Source organism: Gadus macrocephalus, chromosome 9, assembly GCF_031168955.1.
Source record: "Gadus macrocephalus chromosome 9, ASM3116895v1".
Lineage (NCBI taxonomy): Eukaryota > Metazoa > Chordata > Actinopteri > Gadiformes > Gadidae > Gadus > Gadus macrocephalus.
Genome location: NC_082390.1, coordinates 752927 through 771055, shown reverse-complemented (window position 1 = coordinate 771055; position 18129 = coordinate 752927). Strand labels below are relative to the sequence as shown.

The 18129-nt window shown below is 43.8% G+C and overlaps 2 protein-coding genes across 3 annotated transcripts; one reads left to right on the top strand and one right to left on the bottom strand.

The window, feature by feature from the left end:
• Positions 1 to 1500: 1500 nt before the first annotated feature.
• LOC132463954 (leptin-like) lies at positions 1501 to 3713 on the top strand. The gene is made up of 3 exons (XM_060060087.1): positions 1501 to 1593; positions 2241 to 2442; positions 2727 to 3713. The coding sequence occupies exons 2-3, from the start codon at positions 2287 to 2289 to the stop codon at positions 3081 to 3083; spliced, it is 513 nt and encodes a 170-aa protein (XP_059916070.1). The 5' UTR covers positions 1501 to 1593; positions 2241 to 2286; the 3' UTR covers positions 3084 to 3713.
• Positions 3714 to 3898: 185 nt separating this feature from the next.
• Positions 3899 to 17638, bottom strand: rbm28 (RNA binding motif protein 28). Of its 2 annotated transcripts, none has more exons than XM_060060085.1 (20): positions 17290 to 17637; positions 17042 to 17188; positions 16566 to 16912; positions 16386 to 16461; positions 16133 to 16225; positions 15885 to 15947; positions 15672 to 15765; positions 14774 to 14997; positions 14586 to 14646; positions 13852 to 13961; positions 13690 to 13763; positions 13312 to 13447; positions 12990 to 13054; positions 12270 to 12428; positions 11979 to 12128; positions 11707 to 11781; positions 10991 to 11438; positions 10325 to 10451; positions 10004 to 10118; positions 3899 to 4275 (listed from the first exon to the last, which is right to left on the bottom strand). In XM_060060085.1, exons 1-20 carry the CDS (start codon positions 17405 to 17407, stop codon positions 4138 to 4140), a joined length of 2820 nt encoding a protein of 939 aa, XP_059916068.1. In that variant the 5' UTR covers positions 17408 to 17637; the 3' UTR covers positions 3899 to 4137. The 2 variants fall into 2 exon arrangements, with proteins under 2 accessions (XP_059916068.1, XP_059916067.1); XM_060060084.1 differs by lacking the exon at positions 3899 to 4275 and adding an exon at positions 5776 to 6812 and having other exon boundaries at positions 17290 to 17638.
• Between the last annotated feature and the right edge of the window lie 491 nt (positions 17639 to 18129).

The window sequence follows — 18129 nt, the reverse complement described above, 5'->3', positions numbered from 1 at the left end:
CACGAAGGGGTCGCCCGCGGGGCGCGGGGGAGGGGGAGTGCAGTACGACCGTTTGATTGACGTACTTACTGTCCAATGCAACTCGGTGGCAATGGAAATGATTGGCTGGAGTTTTTCGAGCCCTGCCCGTTCCACAGATGATTGACTTGTTTAATTTTCATGTCAGTACTTCTAACTCAGTGGCTGTAAGCGGGTTATGATAAGGATTTCAAGTAATTTTGCAAAAATGGCCAAAAAAGCGAATTCCATACCCAACCTTTAAGGCACACTCATTGACGAGAACATGTCAAACTGACACTGCATGTTGAAGAGGTTGCTGACCCCTGCTATAGATGCTATCAGGTTTGCTTCAGAGATGAGTGCATGGCATTGGGGATGTGTGAGTGTTTGTGTATGCGTAGGTGTGTGTGTGTTTGTGTAACTTCAGATAAGTAGATCAGCAAGTACAGGTATTGAAGTTGTGACTCATCTCCTCCCAAACCTTAATACTCATGAATAAATGATAAGGCCTAGCCGGGCCAAACTCATACTTGAGACGTGGATTATATGTTATGAAAGCAAAAGGAATGTAAGGATTATAAAATGCTGTATTTATTGATGCATGTTTGTACATTAAATTAATTAATTACCATAGGTTTTTCAAATCTTGTAAATTATTTGATTGAAGATTTGGATATGGTCAACTGATCAGTTTCCCTTTTCACCCGGAAATGTGTGGCAAAAATGTATGATTGTTAACAAGAAGGCTGCCTATAAATAGAAATGTAGAAATGCAATGGTTCTCGGTCCAAGTACAGTGAAAACATGTTTTGGTCCTTTTGTCTGAAGAATGAGCTAAAATTCTTACACTACGGCTCTTTGAGAAATGTAATGAGAAACATAAGTGGATTGACTGGTTGTTAAGTATTAATGCCATTCATTTTGGCAAGAACTTGCCCCCCCCCCCCACCCCCCACCCACACACACACTCACCCACACACGGAAAACAAAAACACAATCCATGATTCTCCAATACAGGTCCTCCTAGTCATACCAATCGGCCTTTGGGACCCAAACATCCAATCAAAAAGTTGAAAGAATATGTCATGGCATTTATTTGTTTATTATTATTTATCTATTTATTTAAAACACTCTAGTTTTCTTTGGGACTGGAAGTCTTTTAAGTCCACATTTAGAATAGTAAAACTTCTAAGTCACACACAAAATAGTATTTTTTTTTTTTTTTTTTTGAGTGAGTGAGTGAGTGAGTGAGTGAGTGAGTGAGTGTGTTCTTTGATTTTGCTCACACAAGGAGACTATGTCCAACAATCAGTAGTCACTATAATCACTACAATATACCGACATGAAAACAATAATATCTATACACCCACCAGCACATGTTTATCTGCTGTCATAAATCACCCACTTGGGGGGTGGGGGGGATGGGGGTGGAGTGAGGGGGGAGGGGGGTGAGGGGGTGGGCCAGGGGGCGATAGGGTCCCAGGCAGAGGTGAGCAAGTGATGAGTCAACCCCTGCTGCTGCACTATAAGAGGTCCTGATGGAGCTCCAGCAGCGTGCACTCTGACTCACCGACCGACAGAGCCAGGACCACGGTAAGAGTCCCACTCTGCCCTCATCCTTCCTTCTTGACACACTTGTTTCTAAAGTGTAAAACTTTGTTTTAACCTGATGTGCATGAGTCCTGTTCGGCCAGTCTCTCTGCGTTGGTGGGGCCTGTGGTTTATTGTCTTAGTGCTGTTGCTTGGACAACATTAACATTGAGGTCCTGCCATTATTCATCGGGTCAGTAAAGTCACACTGTGGATGGCTGTGTGGATGGCGGCCGGTTTAAGCGGCCTCACCGAGCCCAGCATCCCTCAGTCCGATCCGGGCCAGCTGAGGCCGCTTAAACCAGCCGTCATCCACACACACAGAGACAGGTATGACTGGAGTTGTGTTGAGAATGTTTGTGTATAGCTGTGGTGGCGGGGGAGTCCCGGCGACTTCTCTGGCCATGCAGTGATCTTTGTACTGATTACACATCGTCATAGGAAATCACAGCTGTCTTTGACTCCTCTGCTCTGACAATATTGACTTGGATAAACAAATGTTGGGAATTACTCATCCTGGCGTTCACCCAGCAGTATCTTCTACAATGAAATACGTGACGGGATATCGATGTAAGTTGTGAAATGACATCCGGTGGGTTGTGATTGACCTGCTTCGGTCTAAGATGTCGGTTTCTTTTTCTTCCTTCTAGGAAAGCGAAGGTCTTCTCTGTACTCCATAGTCTACACATCGGGAATATGGAGCGCCACCATCTGGCCCTTCTCCTCCTCTGTCTGCTCGGGGGGTTCAGCTCGGCCCGAGCCTACCCCGCCTCCAGAGAGTCCGTGACGTTGAGGGCGAACGTCAAGATGAACGCAGAGCAGCTGGTGATCAGACTGGACCAGTACCTGAAGGTAAGGGAAGCCATACTGCTCCACTTGTAGTTATCTTTGTGTTCTTTGTATTCTTTCCGGCTCAAACAGCTCAAAGTGCATCAGCCCTAACACTCGCTTAAAATACAATGATGGTGAATAATAATTAATTTAAGAAAGAAAAAACTGAAATATAAAAGAAATGCAGGGAATAAACATGGGGGGGGAAGGGGTTGAGGGGTCAATTCGACCGTATTTACCCGCTATTTAGAATAAGAATGAACTAGTTCGTCCCGGTGGAGCCCTCATGGAGCCTGTCCCCACAGCGGCTGTCCCTGGAGGAATGGAGCCAGAGCCTGAGCGCCAGCCCCCCCTCGGACCCCATGGACGGCCTGGCCTCCCTGGTCCTGGTGCTGGACGGCTACGAGAGCGTGATCTCCGAGAGGCTGGAGGGCCTGGCCCAGGTGAGGCAGGAGGTGTCCTCGCTCAGGGGCTACCTGGAGGACTGGCGGGGCGGCCACTGCGGCGGGCCCCCCCGGACCAAGCCGGCCCCCCAGGGCCGGCTGGCCCGGCTCCAGGGCTACAAGGAGTACCCCCAGACGGTGGGGCTGGAGGGCGTGGTGGGGCTGAAGGACTACCTGGTCCACCTGCTGAAGCACCTGGACCTCCTGGGGGCGTGCTGAGGCAGCCGAGGGCGGGCTCTGCCTGCTGCGCCTCTGTCCGATTGGTCGATGGTTTTATTTAAGGTTTGTGGATCAAACCTATATTAATAATGCTGGACCGAAATTTCCGAGAATAATGTTTTAATACGTTTTTTTAGTATTTATATATTTTTTATGGAAAAAAACAAGAAAAGCAGACTTTTTACAGCAGGGTGTACGTGTAGCAATAACAATTGATTTTCATATTCTCCAAATGAAATGTTTACGAACTGGTAATAGGGTTATTTTTTACAGAAAATAACCTTGCTTGGAATTGCGTTGTGCAAATCCCTTTATATATATATATATATATATATATATATACTTAGTACCAACTCAGTTATGAGTCACATTTGCCTGCCGTCAGGTTTTAACATGCCAAGCCAAGTGTTTCCATGTACTCTATGACAAGAAAAGCCTTTACCTGCCTCCTATATTTTCATTGCCTCAAAAGACTTTTAAGACTTAGCGATCTATTTCCCACCTATATATGCAACAGGAAAACGAATAATGTCATGTATAAAGATATATATTTTTCTTAATAATTGTAAGTGTTATGTGATGTGTATCTTTTAAATTGTATTTAAAATAAATATAGGTCAATATATTAAATTGATACATTTGTGGTTTACTATTACTGTGCATGTTTTTTATTTATGAATGAGACTGAAGAAATTGTTACGATTCCTCGATCTTGTTCTATAATCAAACATTTTATGAACTGTTAGCCAGAACCATGTAATGTTATGTAATGTCAAGTGTGCATGATCTGCACACTATCAAATAAAAAGAGTGTATACTGAGGGTATTGAGACAGCTTTAATTAAAAAATAAAACAACCTAACAAAACGTTTTTACAAAAGGTATGCTGCCATTCGATGGGATTATACTGAAAAATATTAACAAGCACACTCCAGCTTCAATGCATCAAATCAAGAATGACATTAACTTTTATGAATTGTAAAAGGTCTACAGATAAAAAGCAATGACCTTGCACTATTCACCGTCCTCCGCCCAGACAAACAGAGACATAAGACTAACTGAACCACTTGTTCCTTTTGATGCCGGCTGTCTTCTGGCCGCCTCCCAGTATCTTGCTCTTGTATTTTTCCACCAATCTGTCGAAGCGGTCCTCTTCTCGGTTCCTGAAAGGCTTCTTGCCTGGTTTCGCACTCTGGAAAGCAAAACAATAACCTACTCAGAACGATTTTTTTGTGTACCAATAAAAAAAAGAACAGAAAAAGGTATGACATGGTATTAACTGTTTAATAGTGATTGTGCATGTTGTATCAATAGTAATTGTGCATGTTGTATCAATGAATTTTGACCCTCACACCACATCGACAGTTTGAGTCTATCTATGTTTTTATTGGTGCACGAGGACTCGTTTCACATGATTTTAAAACAAAAGGTTGAATTTAAGTATGTTGCCTAGCTTGTGTTTTCTAGGATTTTCATGGAAATGGACGGCTTTTATTCAGTACTTTTTCTAACCAGTGGTGTATGGAAGTAAATCTGTGCCATCGGGTTTTGAAAATAAAAACACATTGAATTTTAAGCACTGAATATTTATGCATTGAAATAACCTATCTGAATTTTTTGCCTCTGAATTTAACTCTTTACATTTTCAATATATCATATTCACCTTTATTTTTCAATGTTAAAAAATTCAACGTTAAAAAATTCAACGTTAAAATATTAAACTCAAATATTTTCAGCGTCCCAAAATTCAGTCCGCCAAAGTCACCATCAAAATTCAATGTACGCAATTCAGTGTTAACATCCGGGGACCCAAGAAAGAGCAATCGATCCTAGATGCTAGATCGCGGTCAAACGCGTTGGCGCGTCATTCTCGTTGGATACCTGACTCTCACACGGGAAGGCAAAACAGATTTACCATGTCCAACGGCAACAGCAGCAGTAATGGTACGGAGCCCCCCAAAGGACATGGAGGAAAAAAAAAAAATTGGTTGAAAAAAAAAGCTGAGAAAACTAATAATTTATAACTTCCGGGTCACAATTTAACTTCCGGTCAGAGGAAATACTAACAACCACAACGACGGAGCTTGGGAGATTTATCATCGTTTATTTTGAGCTTGGCCTCAAATATTCGGACATCAAATCAATACTTGCCAGTAGGCACGCCTTCCACATAAGTGAGAGACCTCTGAAGAGGATACTGCGAGATAGGGGACAGTGGGACACTCTCGCCGCAAGGCGTACTCTGACCTGTCGGTCCTGGTGGATTTTATTAGCGACCAACTGCAGTACTCTAGACAGCTTCACGGGTACCGATGGATGTACGCTAAATGCAGGGAGCATGGACTGCGTGTGAGGAAAGAGGATGTGCGTTGTTGTTGAAAGAGCTCGATCCCAGAGGAGTGTCACGAAGGCTAGCGAGACGTCTCAGACGACGAAACTAACTAGTTAATAATATAGTGTACATAATATACAACTAGTATTACTTTTCATACCGACATGTTTTGATTGTTAATGTTCCTGCAGTCTTCTTCTAAATGTCACATGATGTTTACAATCAGCTGTCTTGACACCACAGCAACATAATGTGACATTAAGAAGAAGACTGCAGGAACTTGTCATGGTATGAAAAGTAATACTAGTCTGATTACAAGAACAATTAAGTCAATTGTTCTTGAACAAGTACAATTATTAATTTATTTTTACGTTTTTCATCAAGCTAATGTGGCCAGTGAAAAATATGGCCTGAAAATATCAGGAAACAGCACCAAACTTGTTCTGCGATTTTTTGTTTATTCAGAGTTCCACACACGGGATAGCAATATAGTTACAGTAATAAATAAGTTCCAGTCTCAACAAAAACATGAATAGCGTGTGTTGTCGTTTTTTAACCCCTCTCTCAGTATTTGAAACTACAGGTTGTAAATGCACAGATAATTTCTAAATGCTTTTCTGTCGGAAACATGTCAATGTTTGTACTGATTGGCCATCAGAAGTTCAGAGTTCGATAGATGCATCAATTTTTTTGTTCCCAACATTTGAAATCCAATGATATTCTATCATGAAAGACTCAGAATAAGTGTTCACATTTAATTACTGAAGCCAGTTACCTTTTTTATTAAATACAATTCTAACTGAAAAAAGTGATACATTTGTTATAGTAAAGTTCTGAAATTGATTCACATTTGATTTACACTTTTTACAGGCTTTGACTATAAAGCCCCCCCTCATTTCTGTGTTTCTAAACTATCGTTTAAAGGAATATAACATTTGCCAAAAGCTAGAGATGTTGAGCTATGACTTTAAAGGAAACTTATAAAGGAAAAGGACAGCAAGGTGAATTACTTATGTGACCAAAAAATCCTGCCACTTCGAAGCTCGACACAACTAAACACGTCTGACCTACACTCATGCCCTGATGGCCTCTCTGAGGTGCATGTACAAATTCACTGCCTGATATTGATCTGTTGCTAGAGTGGGATTGGAATCAGCCATAAGGATGTTGCATAGTTCATATAGATCTGGATCAAACGGTTCGGTCTGGTGAATGATACATTCATTTTGGCACAATTGAAGAAAATCACCATCTTCAATTTGGGAAAGGAAGTCTCTTGTCCCATCGAGTTCAGGTAATGCAAACATCGCGTTGGGCCGACCGCTGGGGAGGTTAAGGTTTTTCGATGGCCTGATGGTGTGTGTGTTCCAGACCTGTGCAGTGTCATCCAACTCATCCTGTTAAAAGCAAGAATATAAAAACAGTAAATACATTAAGGAAGAACTATAAATGCATATCCAGGGCTGTTCGCATATTTTTTTTTTTTAAGTGGTAGCACTGGTGCCAGCAAGCACAAAAATTCAGTAGCATAAAAATAAATTTTGTAGCACACAGTGTGATCGAAAACTTGCATAACCGTAACCCTTGGATTTCACTCAAATTACCTTTGAGCATGTCATCTTGGTCTCATTTGAGATTCACAATCAATATTATATCCTTGTGCGCAGTAATAATTGTAGAAAAAATGAATAGGGCTGCACTTATTTAGACAAGAGCCTAACCTGCCAATAGCAACTTTTGCTTATTCAGAATTGTTTCCCCCCCAATAGAACAATAATATTAATATCTATATCTCAGAATATTGTTTATCTATACACATAATTATTATAATAATGATAAACATTTTTTGAACATTCCTTTTAATTGAAACCAAACTTTATACATTGAACACAGCCTATTCAATTAATTAGTATACATATTTCTACAATTTACGATAAATTAAATAGGTTGTTGTGAATGTTTTTGGAGTAGTTCTTCCATGGCTTATTTCAAAATGTGTCTATAGGCTACTGTTGACTGCTCTCAGCTCTCTGCAGCTGAAGGACAAGATGTGTCCAGCCAAAGTGGCGGGTGGACTCAATAACTTAAGACTACTTTACCCAGTTTGGCGACTCGGCGAGTGTTCATTTTGAGCCCTCTAAGCAGTGTTGTGAATCACTTATGGAAGTAAATCTGTGCCATCGGATTTTGAAAATAAAAACCCATTGAATTCTAAGCAATGAATATTTATGCATTGAAATAACGTAACTCAAAATAAAATGTTTGTATTAGTGGATATTTTGAATAATTATGAGCTATTGCATATATAAACCCACACATGCATAATCCCATTCACAAATACAAGTTTTAACAATACTTGCTACACTTTTGTAGTTGAAGTTATTTATTTAGTTTAATTGATTATTTATGTTTTTTCTTGAAGTGCTATTTTCTTTACATTACATATGGCACGTTTCCACTGACGTTCGTCTGCATTCTTGGGGAGGAAGACGTTGTTTACGATGTTTACGTAGCTGCCGCGGCGATCGACATCCGGCCTACCACCAAGGGTACTGTCGGCAGTGGAAACGCGACCTCGGAACTGAGCTGGGCTATACCGCCCCCTCCCTACCGCACCTTTGCGATCCGATCCGTTCCGCACCCTGCAGTGGAAACGCGGCAATACATTGCACATACTGCACCCCTGAAATCTTCAATATATACGTTATAAAACAGCATAAACAATGTTCATGGGGTGAGTACTGGTGTAACATAACGTGATTCTGCAGTGGGAGCATTATTTGATAGAGGCAATTGGTCTATCCACATACTGTGTATCGTGCGATGGTGTAGGTCAGGGTTAGCATGAAGGAGGCAACATGCAAGATTCTCCTCACGGTACTTTTAGTATACTATAAGCTTTTGACCATACCACGCCAGGTCTCCATGGCACTATATATATTTAACACAAGGGTGGAAAGTCCGGGATTCCTGCCTACAACAAATCAGTTACTAAATAAAATAACTCATTTTAAAAAGGGAGACTTCGATCGTATACTGCTGTTTATTCTAGCCGAGCGGAAGAGCAGGCACTTCTTCACTCCACGTTATCTCGTAAAACCAAACAAAAGAGGGAGGCGCCACCTAGTGGCGCTACATATTATAAACCTGACAGTTACAACTGTACCCCTGAAATCTTCAATAAAGACGTTATAAACCAGCATCAAAATATGCCCGTTGACTTGCGCTAGCCTAGTCTCCAATGATAACAACACCAAGGCTAACTTGGGAATCAGGCCCTATGTCCAAAATTCCGAACTACCCTTATTTTTTCAAATCGAAGTCCTTCTTATGTACAAGTGTCCGTTAGTATTGTCAATAACTGAATCTTACAGAAACAACCCATACTAATGGCAAATATATATAGAAAAATGTACTCACCGAAGCAATGTTACTGCTGCTGTTTCCGTTGGACATGGCTAAATCTGTTTTGCCTTCCCGCGTGAGAGAGTCTGGCATCCAACGACGCGCACACTCGTTTGACCGCGATCTACGATCGATTGCTTTCTTGGTTCCCCGGATGTAAACACGGAATTTCGTACATTGAATTTTGATGGTGACTTTGGCGGACTGAATTTTGGGACGTTGAAAATATTTGAGTTGAATATTTTAAAGTTTTTTTTAACATTGAAAAATAAAGGTGAATATGATATATTGAAAATGTAAAGTGTTAAATTCAGAGGCAAAGATAGGTTATTTCAATGCATAAATATTCAGTGCTTATAATTCAATGTGTTTTTATTTTCAAAACCCGACGGCACAGATTTACTTCCATAGTGGTCACTCCCAGCTTTCACCCATTCATAAACACATTCCCCTCAGCGTCTGAGCGAGCCGTGCAGCGCGACCGCCCAGTTATCGCTAGCAGTTAGGGTGAGACGCCATGCTCAGGGACACCTCGACACTCTGGGAGGGGTCAGGGATCTACCTCCACTCTAGTGCATCCCTAGAACCATGTTCCCTTTGGCCTGGCTGTTAGGGACCATGTTCCCTTTGGCCTGGCTGTTAGGGACCATGTTCCCTTTGGCCTGGCTGTGTGGGACCATGTTCCCTTTGGCCTGGCTGTTAGGGACCATGTTCCCTTTGGCCTGGCTGTTAGGGACCATGTTCCCTTTGGCCTGGCTGTTAGGGACCATGTTCCCTTTGGCCTGGCTGTTAGGGACCATGTTCCCTTTGGCCTGGCTGTTAGGGACCATGTTCCCTTTGGCCTGGCTGTGTGGGACCATGTTCCCTTTGGCCTGGCTGTTAGGGACCATGTTCCCTTTGGCCTGGCTGTTAGGGACCATGTTCCCTTTGGCCTGGCTGTTAGGGACCATGTTCCCTTTGGCCTGGCTGTTAGGGACCATGTTCCCTTTGGCCTGGCTGTTAGGGACCATGTTCCCTTTGGCCTGGCTGTTAGGGACCATGTTCCCTTTGGCCTGGCTGTTAGGGACCATGTTCCCTTTGGCCTGGCTGTTAGGGTAGTCTGTAGTCTGACAGTGTGGGAGTTTGATATCCGGTTAAATGTAGTCTGACTATGGTGGGGTGGGGGGGTGTTTGGTAGCGTTACCTGTGGCCTGGACTGTGGGGGTTTCTGTACCATCGAAGGAGCCTGGCGGTCCTTCCTACTGGTGTGACCTTTAGGTTTCTTTGGAGGAGCCTGCTGTTTACCTTTATCACGCAGCCTGCACAGAGAAAAATAATAATTCAGTGAGAGGATCCCAAACGGTTTCTTAAAAATCTGATAGTGCTAGACCAGCTCAAAACACAAATGTTTGGTTTTCCTATAAGGAAGCATCAAATGCTTTTATGAGCTTAAATGTTACATTCCAGAGGTTGGATCACAATTTGAAAGGAATGGTTCCTCGACGGAGACACGAATTGAAGGTACCTGATCTTAGGCCCCCTGTGTGACGGGAAGGGCAGAGTCTTCCGCTTCTTCTTTCCGTCCTCCAGTTCTACGTATTCCACCTCCGGCTTGGTCAGGAATCCAGAGAAGTGCTTGGCTTCAGGAGCATCTGGGTCATGAGGTGGATCACAGAGTCAGCCCGTTTTAATGCTTCAACGTCGGCCCACATGCACGCCGGCCACACAAATAAAGTGGCTACGACGACATATCTAGAAACTGCCGTAGTCTTGTAGCGTAGCGTAGATAATTCGGCCCCATTTCTGGCGCTGGTTCGATTATATTATGGGCTGCTTCTGGCTGGAATGTCTTTGCGTAGTAACCAGTCAGTGGTGCATTATGGGTAGGGTAATATCACAGACCCGAAAATAATGTAGAATAATCTGTGTGTTTGTAGACCAACTACAATGTCGTTGTGTTGTAACTGGCACACGTTGGAAGCCTTCGGAAATGTGTTTAAGTGTATTCCCATCCCGTGAACAGGAGCTAGGCTACTGTAACTCTGCATGTCAATGGAAGCAGCAAACTGAAAGCCAATGCTATCCCCCAGTGAACTCCCCTTCTGGACGCACAATGAAAAATGATCGGTATGTTAAGCCCTTTGGGTGCCTTTGAGATTTCTATGGTACAGAACCACTAAAGAAGTCATACCCATTTTCCGTTTGGCTTGCACTGTGTTGCTCTGGCCCGCCGGCGGCAGGCTAGCTGCAACTCCAGGTTCCGTCTTAAACTTCACCACACATCCAGTCTTTGGTTGAACCTTCACTGCATCACCAGGTTGGGGTTGAACCTTCACTGCATCACCAGGTTGGGGTTGAACCTTCACTGCATCACCAGGTTGGGGTTGAACCTTCACTGCATCACCAGGTTGGGGTTGACTCTTCACTGCAGCTCCCGGTTGTGGCTGAAACTTTACTGCACATCCAGGCTTTGGCTGAATCGTCACTGCTGCTCCCGGTTTGGGCTGAATCTTCACTGCCGCTCCCGGTTTGGGCTGAATCTTCACTGCCGCTCCCGGTTTGGGCTGAATCTGCTCTCCACTTCCTGGTTTTGATTTGAACTCAATCTTCACTCCACCTTTACGATTTTTGAAGTGTTCCTGGAAAGGAGGGAGGGATTATCTTACCTACTAGCACAGTGGCATGACTACTCCGTTACCGGGTTATGATCATGTGAAGAGGTGACAGGGAAGCTAAATCCAAACATTACATTGGGCAATACGTGGTGTGAAGATGTGACGTTTGGCGCATGGAATGAATTAACTTAGAAAGCTGAACATTTGTGCTCTTATGGGCTAGCAAGCGCAGCCATTGGCTCGATTGTCAGGCGGCATCAAAGGAAATCCCAAGTCAATGCTCCAAACGCACCTTGTTTTTAAGTTGTCTTGCTTCCTTTAATTTCAGTTTCCTTCCGTCCTCCAGGGAAAATTCGACGATAGGTCTCTGTAGCACGACCCAGAAAGGAAAACTGTTAGTTCCACGAACAGCCTGTCTGAACAAATGATCTCAGACAACACACGGCATTAAACGGAACTTGGCCAACTATTGAGGTGTGTCAATGTCAAGTCATATTGACGGAGCAGGAAGCTGGCTCCTCCTATAAGCTACGGCTGTAGAAGAGCTTCATGCACAACGCCCACCTTGGTGGGGCCGAAGATGTCCGGGTTGTTGTTGAGGTGGCGGATGGTGCTGAGAGCGTGGTCTGGGTGCTGGAACTCGACAAAGCCGTATCCTAGAGACTGGCCCGTGGCCTTGCCCTTCTCTGGCTTCCTGTCGTACATCACCCTGCACTAGGGAGAGGAAGAGTAGGGAGAGGAAGAGTAGGGAGAGGAAGAGTAGGGAGAGGAAGAGTAAGAACAACGTCAACGCAAAGGACTTGGAGTCAGGAAAGGCCGTCCAACGCAGAGACCACACACACCACTGTTTCTCACCTCGGTGATGCGAACTCCTCTTGCTCTGCTTAAAGCTTGAAAACAGATGTCCTTCAGTTTTGTATTGTCCACCGACTTGGGTAGGTTATGGACACAGAGTCGAGTCTTCGACACGTACACATTAATGTCTCGGAGCTTGGTTCTCTTAACCTCCTCAAACTGAAAGGGCATCGGGCAACACAAGACACAGATCAGTTAATGCAGCATGGGTAACAGGGGGAAGGGCTCCAATATAATATGTCTGTACGGTTGATGAAAAACTATTTAGATCCTTTGTGGTATGGTCATCTCGGGCTAGGTATGACCCGGAGAGTGGTAAATGTTCAACACGTGGTTTATTCTAACTGAGACACAAGGTAAACCAGCTTGCGTTCTGGAGGTGGTTTATGAAGCATCCTTCGAACTCAGGCAAGAATTCAGTTTATATTGGAAGTGGGCAGAATGGTAAATAAGCCACGCATACAGGTTCTAGTTTACCCAGGTAAACCTTTGGTCTCTCTTGGCTTTGGCGGAAATGGCAAGATGGCCAAGTTTCTGGTCTTTAACTTGTCTACAAACTCATAAAACCTTATAAGGTGTTATCCATTATGTGGAGAAGAAACCATTCATAATTGTTGTTAGCTTGAAACATGTCATCGGAAGTAGCATAGACTAAAATAATGACATCGATGTACAATCGTCTCTGTAGCAACAAGTGAGGGAACGGCAAGGAACACGTACCCGGGTTCGTTTGACCATGTCTGCTTCAGGCACTCCCTCTGCAGCCTTGGTTCCAGCACGAATTACTAGAAAAAGGCAACAGAGCAAATATAAATCCAAGGGCCTTCTGGTCTACTCAAATAGCATACAAATACACAGTGTGTATATATCCGGATACAGTATTGACTGTTGTGAAACACCAACATGTCCCAACGATAAGAGTCTCAAAAACACAAGCCAAGTCAGCCGAGTACGTTCTGTTTACAGTGGGAGTTCTGTAAACGTGGGAAAATCATGGCGGAGAAATATGGGAATTGCGAATCAGTGTTTGAACCCCACTTACATCCTTCTCTGGCCAGGTAGAGGTTCCTGGCTCCGGTCTCCACCTTCACCTTCTTGTCTTTGAGTTGGGTTGCGCTCTCCCGGGTCACCGCCGTTGCGACGATCAGCCTCCGGCCGTCGATGCGGACGCCGCCATTCTTAAAAAGGGACGACCAATAGGATTCAAACGAGGTGAAACACATGTAAGCCGTGTGAGGCAGTCTGTATTGATCGCTATGCCAGAGTTTGAATCTGGGCTACACGTATTGACTTTAAAAGGCTTATAGTTTGAACTGGGTAGATCAGAGAAAGATAGATAGTGCCCTCTGTTGAGCAGCGCAGTAAGCTCAAATACAGTCATGAAGTAATTCATTCATTCATTCATACGACAACAGCTTACCTCTGCATCATCTTGGGTCATTGCAATGCACTTTTCCGCAGATTCTTTACGTTTAAACTGGGCAAATGCACAACCTGGTGAAGACAAAGACAAACAAAAGCTCCAGCGTTTTCCAACACCAACCCAAAGCTGCTTGTTATTATGTCCCCAATGGTTCCGTACCTTTGGAATGGTCCGTGTCTGGGTGAAGAACTATCTTGATGTAGTTCAGTTCCCCGAAACGCAGGAGCGCCTCCTCCAGAGCCTCCTCCTCAGTGTCGAAGGAGAGGTTCCTGCCAGCACCCCGGGGAGGAGAACAAGGGGGACGAGGGGGGGGAGAATCAGGCTGACTGAACAAGAAGCCCTACAGCACGGTCGTTATACCACAGCGACTTATTCACAGTTAAGGGCGGATTATGGTTCCACGTTACGCAACGACCACGAAGACGCTTCGACGCAGTCGTGAACCTATCGGTTCTGAGTCGGGTTTATAGTAAGCGGACCAATCACAGCCCTTGCACCTGCGTCGCCTCGACGGAAGGTTCACATCTCTGGGAGGCGCACGTCAGGCCCTTGGGGTGGACGCAAGGAGGGTCCGCAAGGACGTTAGGGGTCCGTAACCCCCTTGCTTTGCGTCCATGTGGAACCATAATCAGCCCATTAGGGCAACATCCAGGTTGCCCAGAAAGGGGATACGTTGTTGGATTCATTAGGCCTTGATGTTTTAAGACCCTTAGGAACCAGGACCTTACGGGTCAGGACCAAACAGTGCCCATGGAATCAGATTTGTGAGAAGAATTTTTTTATCCCAAAACTAACTCTCAGAACTTGATCCTGATCTGAAACGGATGAGCTTTGGGAACTGCTTGCTGAGACGTAACGTGGACAGTGAAAGCAGAACAGTGAGGATTACCAACCTGATGAAGATCGTTCTGCCCTCATTCACATCTGAAGGGAGGGGTTTCCTCGGTGTACGATCTGGACGACAGAGAGAACACAGTATGGACAAAATAACAGAATAGGAAAAGAAACAAAAAGGAAATGTTTAATTGTAAGAAACTGTAGATATGCTAGGAGAAAGACACATCGACACCAACCAACCTACCTAGATCATCATCGCTGTCATCATCATCTTCATCATCATCATCATAATCCTCCTCGTCACTATCGAAGCTACTGTTGTCATCATCCTCATCTCCACTCTCTTGAGACCCGCCATCCTCCTCATCCTCCTCCTCCTCCTCCTCACTCTCTTCTCCATTGTCACTATCCTCTTCATCGTCTGAAGAGGCCTCCTTCAGCTGCTTTGCAGCCTTTTTGGAGAGGGCTCTGTGGAAGGAAAAGGGACACAGGGGGGGTCAGCTTTACATATTTAATAGTGTCTACAATTTAGAGAAGGTAGCAAGAGTAAGCTAGATTTTTAAAGCTTAGCTTTTGGTATACTCAAGACAGACAAATAAGCCATTGGACCAACAAATCGGTCCAAAGAAATTGAACGGGCCTGCGAATGCAACAGAAACCAGACTTTTTCCTTTGGTTTATCAGAGCCTTTGATTCATAGATTGCTGTCGGGGTGTAAAGAGAATTTCAACAAATACGACAACCAAAGTGCTGAACGATTAATCGAATTCAAACCCGACACGCGATGTAATAGAACGCGACATGCAAATCGCAAAGGCGAGATTATTTTCTTTTTGGGGGATTTCTTACTTATACTGTATGGAGATCAGTAATGTCAATATTTATTTTTCAACAGATAGGCCTGGCCTAAAGGAAAGAGCTTTTTAAATGTTGACTGCTTCCAAGCTTGTGTTGGTCATACTAAAGAATGACTGATTGCATACTAAATCGCAATATTGGTCGGAATAATCACATTTCGATTATTTCCCCAAATCGTTCAGCTCTACAACCAATGCTTCTAAAGCTAGGCCGAGTGGCCTAGCTTTAGAAGCATAGTTTAGGCCACTCCGCCAAAGTAGGAGGCTGCTCTTGGGAGTTCATACCCTTTCTTGGGCGCCGCTTGCTTCTCCGTTCCGCCCTCGTCCTCAGAGGCGCTCTCCGGTTCGTCTTTCACCGGATCTTCCTTTTTCTTAGGAACTGAAGGAAATGGGTCATCAGTCACCCAGATTGATTTATAGACGGTCGTCCCCGTTTCTACACATACTAGTTTGTGGTTCATTACAAGCGAAGGTTTATTGTCATCGAGCAAGACTTACCTTCTGGTTGGGTGGCGAGGAACTTATCCTTCGGTATGGCCCAGTCCACGGCTACTGGACGCCCTGGGGGACAAATATGGGTTGGACATTATTGGACATTATTGTGCATTCGCAAACTCATCAAATCACCCCAAACCAGGTGCCTGTGGTTAATGTAATGATCAGGATATTAAATATAGTACAATCGCTCCTGTTGCAGCTTATAAGCACTGTGTCTGTACATTTGTTGAGCAAGCAGTAGGACTTACCTTTTATCTCCTTCATGTTCATAGCTTTGAGGGCTTTCCCTGCTCCCGACATATTTTTGAACAGGACAAATCCAAAACCACGCATCTTTCCATCTGTTAATACCAATGAATGTTGGTTATGAATGTGGATGAAATTGCACAGGAGAGAGAAAGAAAAGTACATGTATCAGCCTTTAAATGTGTTGCTTAGTTAACTTATATGCAAATTGTTGTGAAAATATTTTATTAATAAGTAAATATGATTTATTTTTACCAGGTTTCAGAGGGATTTTGGTTTCGAGAACTTCCCCAAACGCGGAAAAAGTCTGCTTCAGATCATCTTCGGAGCACTTTGACAGAACACACAAAAGGTTACGAATAGAAGATGGACACATGGGCGCAATCATGTTTTTGGGTTCTCTAATAACACCTCAGAGGACAAAAAAGGACATACCTTAAAGCTGATATTTCTGATGATGAGTTTGGATTTCAGTGCACTTTTTCGAATGCCTTTAAATGTGGGCTCATCTTCCTTTGGAGGTTGAGCTTTGGGGGGTTCCTCTTTCGGTTGTTGCTGTTTCGGGGTTCCCTCTTTCAGGGATTCCTCTTTCCCGCATTTCTGTGGTTGCTCTTTTGGGGGTCCCTGTTTTGGGGGTGCCTCTGCCAGGGGTTTCGCTGGTCGCTCTTTCTGGGCTTTTCTTGGGGTCTCTTTTGGGGGTTCTATTTTCAGGGGTTTCTTCTGCGTCTCTTTTGGGGGTCCCTCTTTCTCTTCCCCCTCTTTCGGAGGTGGCCCTTTGGGAACTACAGGAAAGGGAATTGCAGAAAATAGAATGATGGATTTACTCAAACTCTGTATAGAAACGACACTATTGTATTCTGTAACATATTGCGCTCGATTGCTCACAATCTGTTGGAAAATAATTCCTATACCTGGCCTCCTTTTTTCATGTATCTTCTTCTTTGCAACTGACACAGATATCCTTGTCCCGTCGTAACTTTTGACTTCTTTCACTGCTTGTAGTGCATCGTCCTCCATGGCGAACGTGACATATCCAAATCCCCGACATTTTTTAGTCCCTGATGAAAGTATCAAACATATCACATAAATCATTGGTTATCAATGGTATTTATTATCAATTCAGTACCTTTAGAAAACGGCATTCAATATTCGAACCTACCCTTTTCGTTGACAACGAAGCAATGCTTTACAGGTCCGATCTCGGAAAAGATCTCTGTAAGACGTTCATTTGACGCCGAATTGGGCAAATGTTTGACGAACAACGTATGGGTAGGCATGATGGAAAACGGTGTTGGTACCACGAGCTATTGACTACAAGTTATGAATTTAGAAACAGACTCTACGACCTTAAATATTTAAACTTAAATATAACTTTTCCTTCTACCGCATATGGTATAAACAAGCACCTTTCTAAAACGAACTTATAATTCCAGCATGCCAACCCGGAGACACATCGCATGTTTACATGTGGGAGCAGCCATCTTGAAATGAAAGCGGAAGTCATCGGATAGTCGCTCTAAACTTCTCACTACTGTCCCTAGTGGTAGTGATGTTATGGTTTGCGTCGAGGCATCGGGGCGTGTGTCGAGTACCTCGGCTCCTCCCCCAGCGAAGCTCCATATCGAGTAGGATCAGAGCCCGTCTACTGCGTCTCATATTAGACATTCTCTGGTAGGATCAGGTAGGATTCACATAGGCGAAATGACGTAGCGTGTGACGTTCGAGGCTTCATCTCGGGCTGTTCCGCGATATGGGTTCACAATTGGCACATTTTTACAAAAAGAAGACCCTACCCAGTTCCAAGATCACTTTTATGGCTATGTAATTAATCACACTCATTTTCAGTCATCATGCAGTTCTATTATTACAATTATTAGTAGGCTACTGTAGTTATAAGACAATCTATTTTGCCCGGGATGACTTAAAATCTTTGTCAAATGATTTGTTCTCTACCATGAGCTCGGGAGATATTTATGAACGGCACACTCACACGTATCAC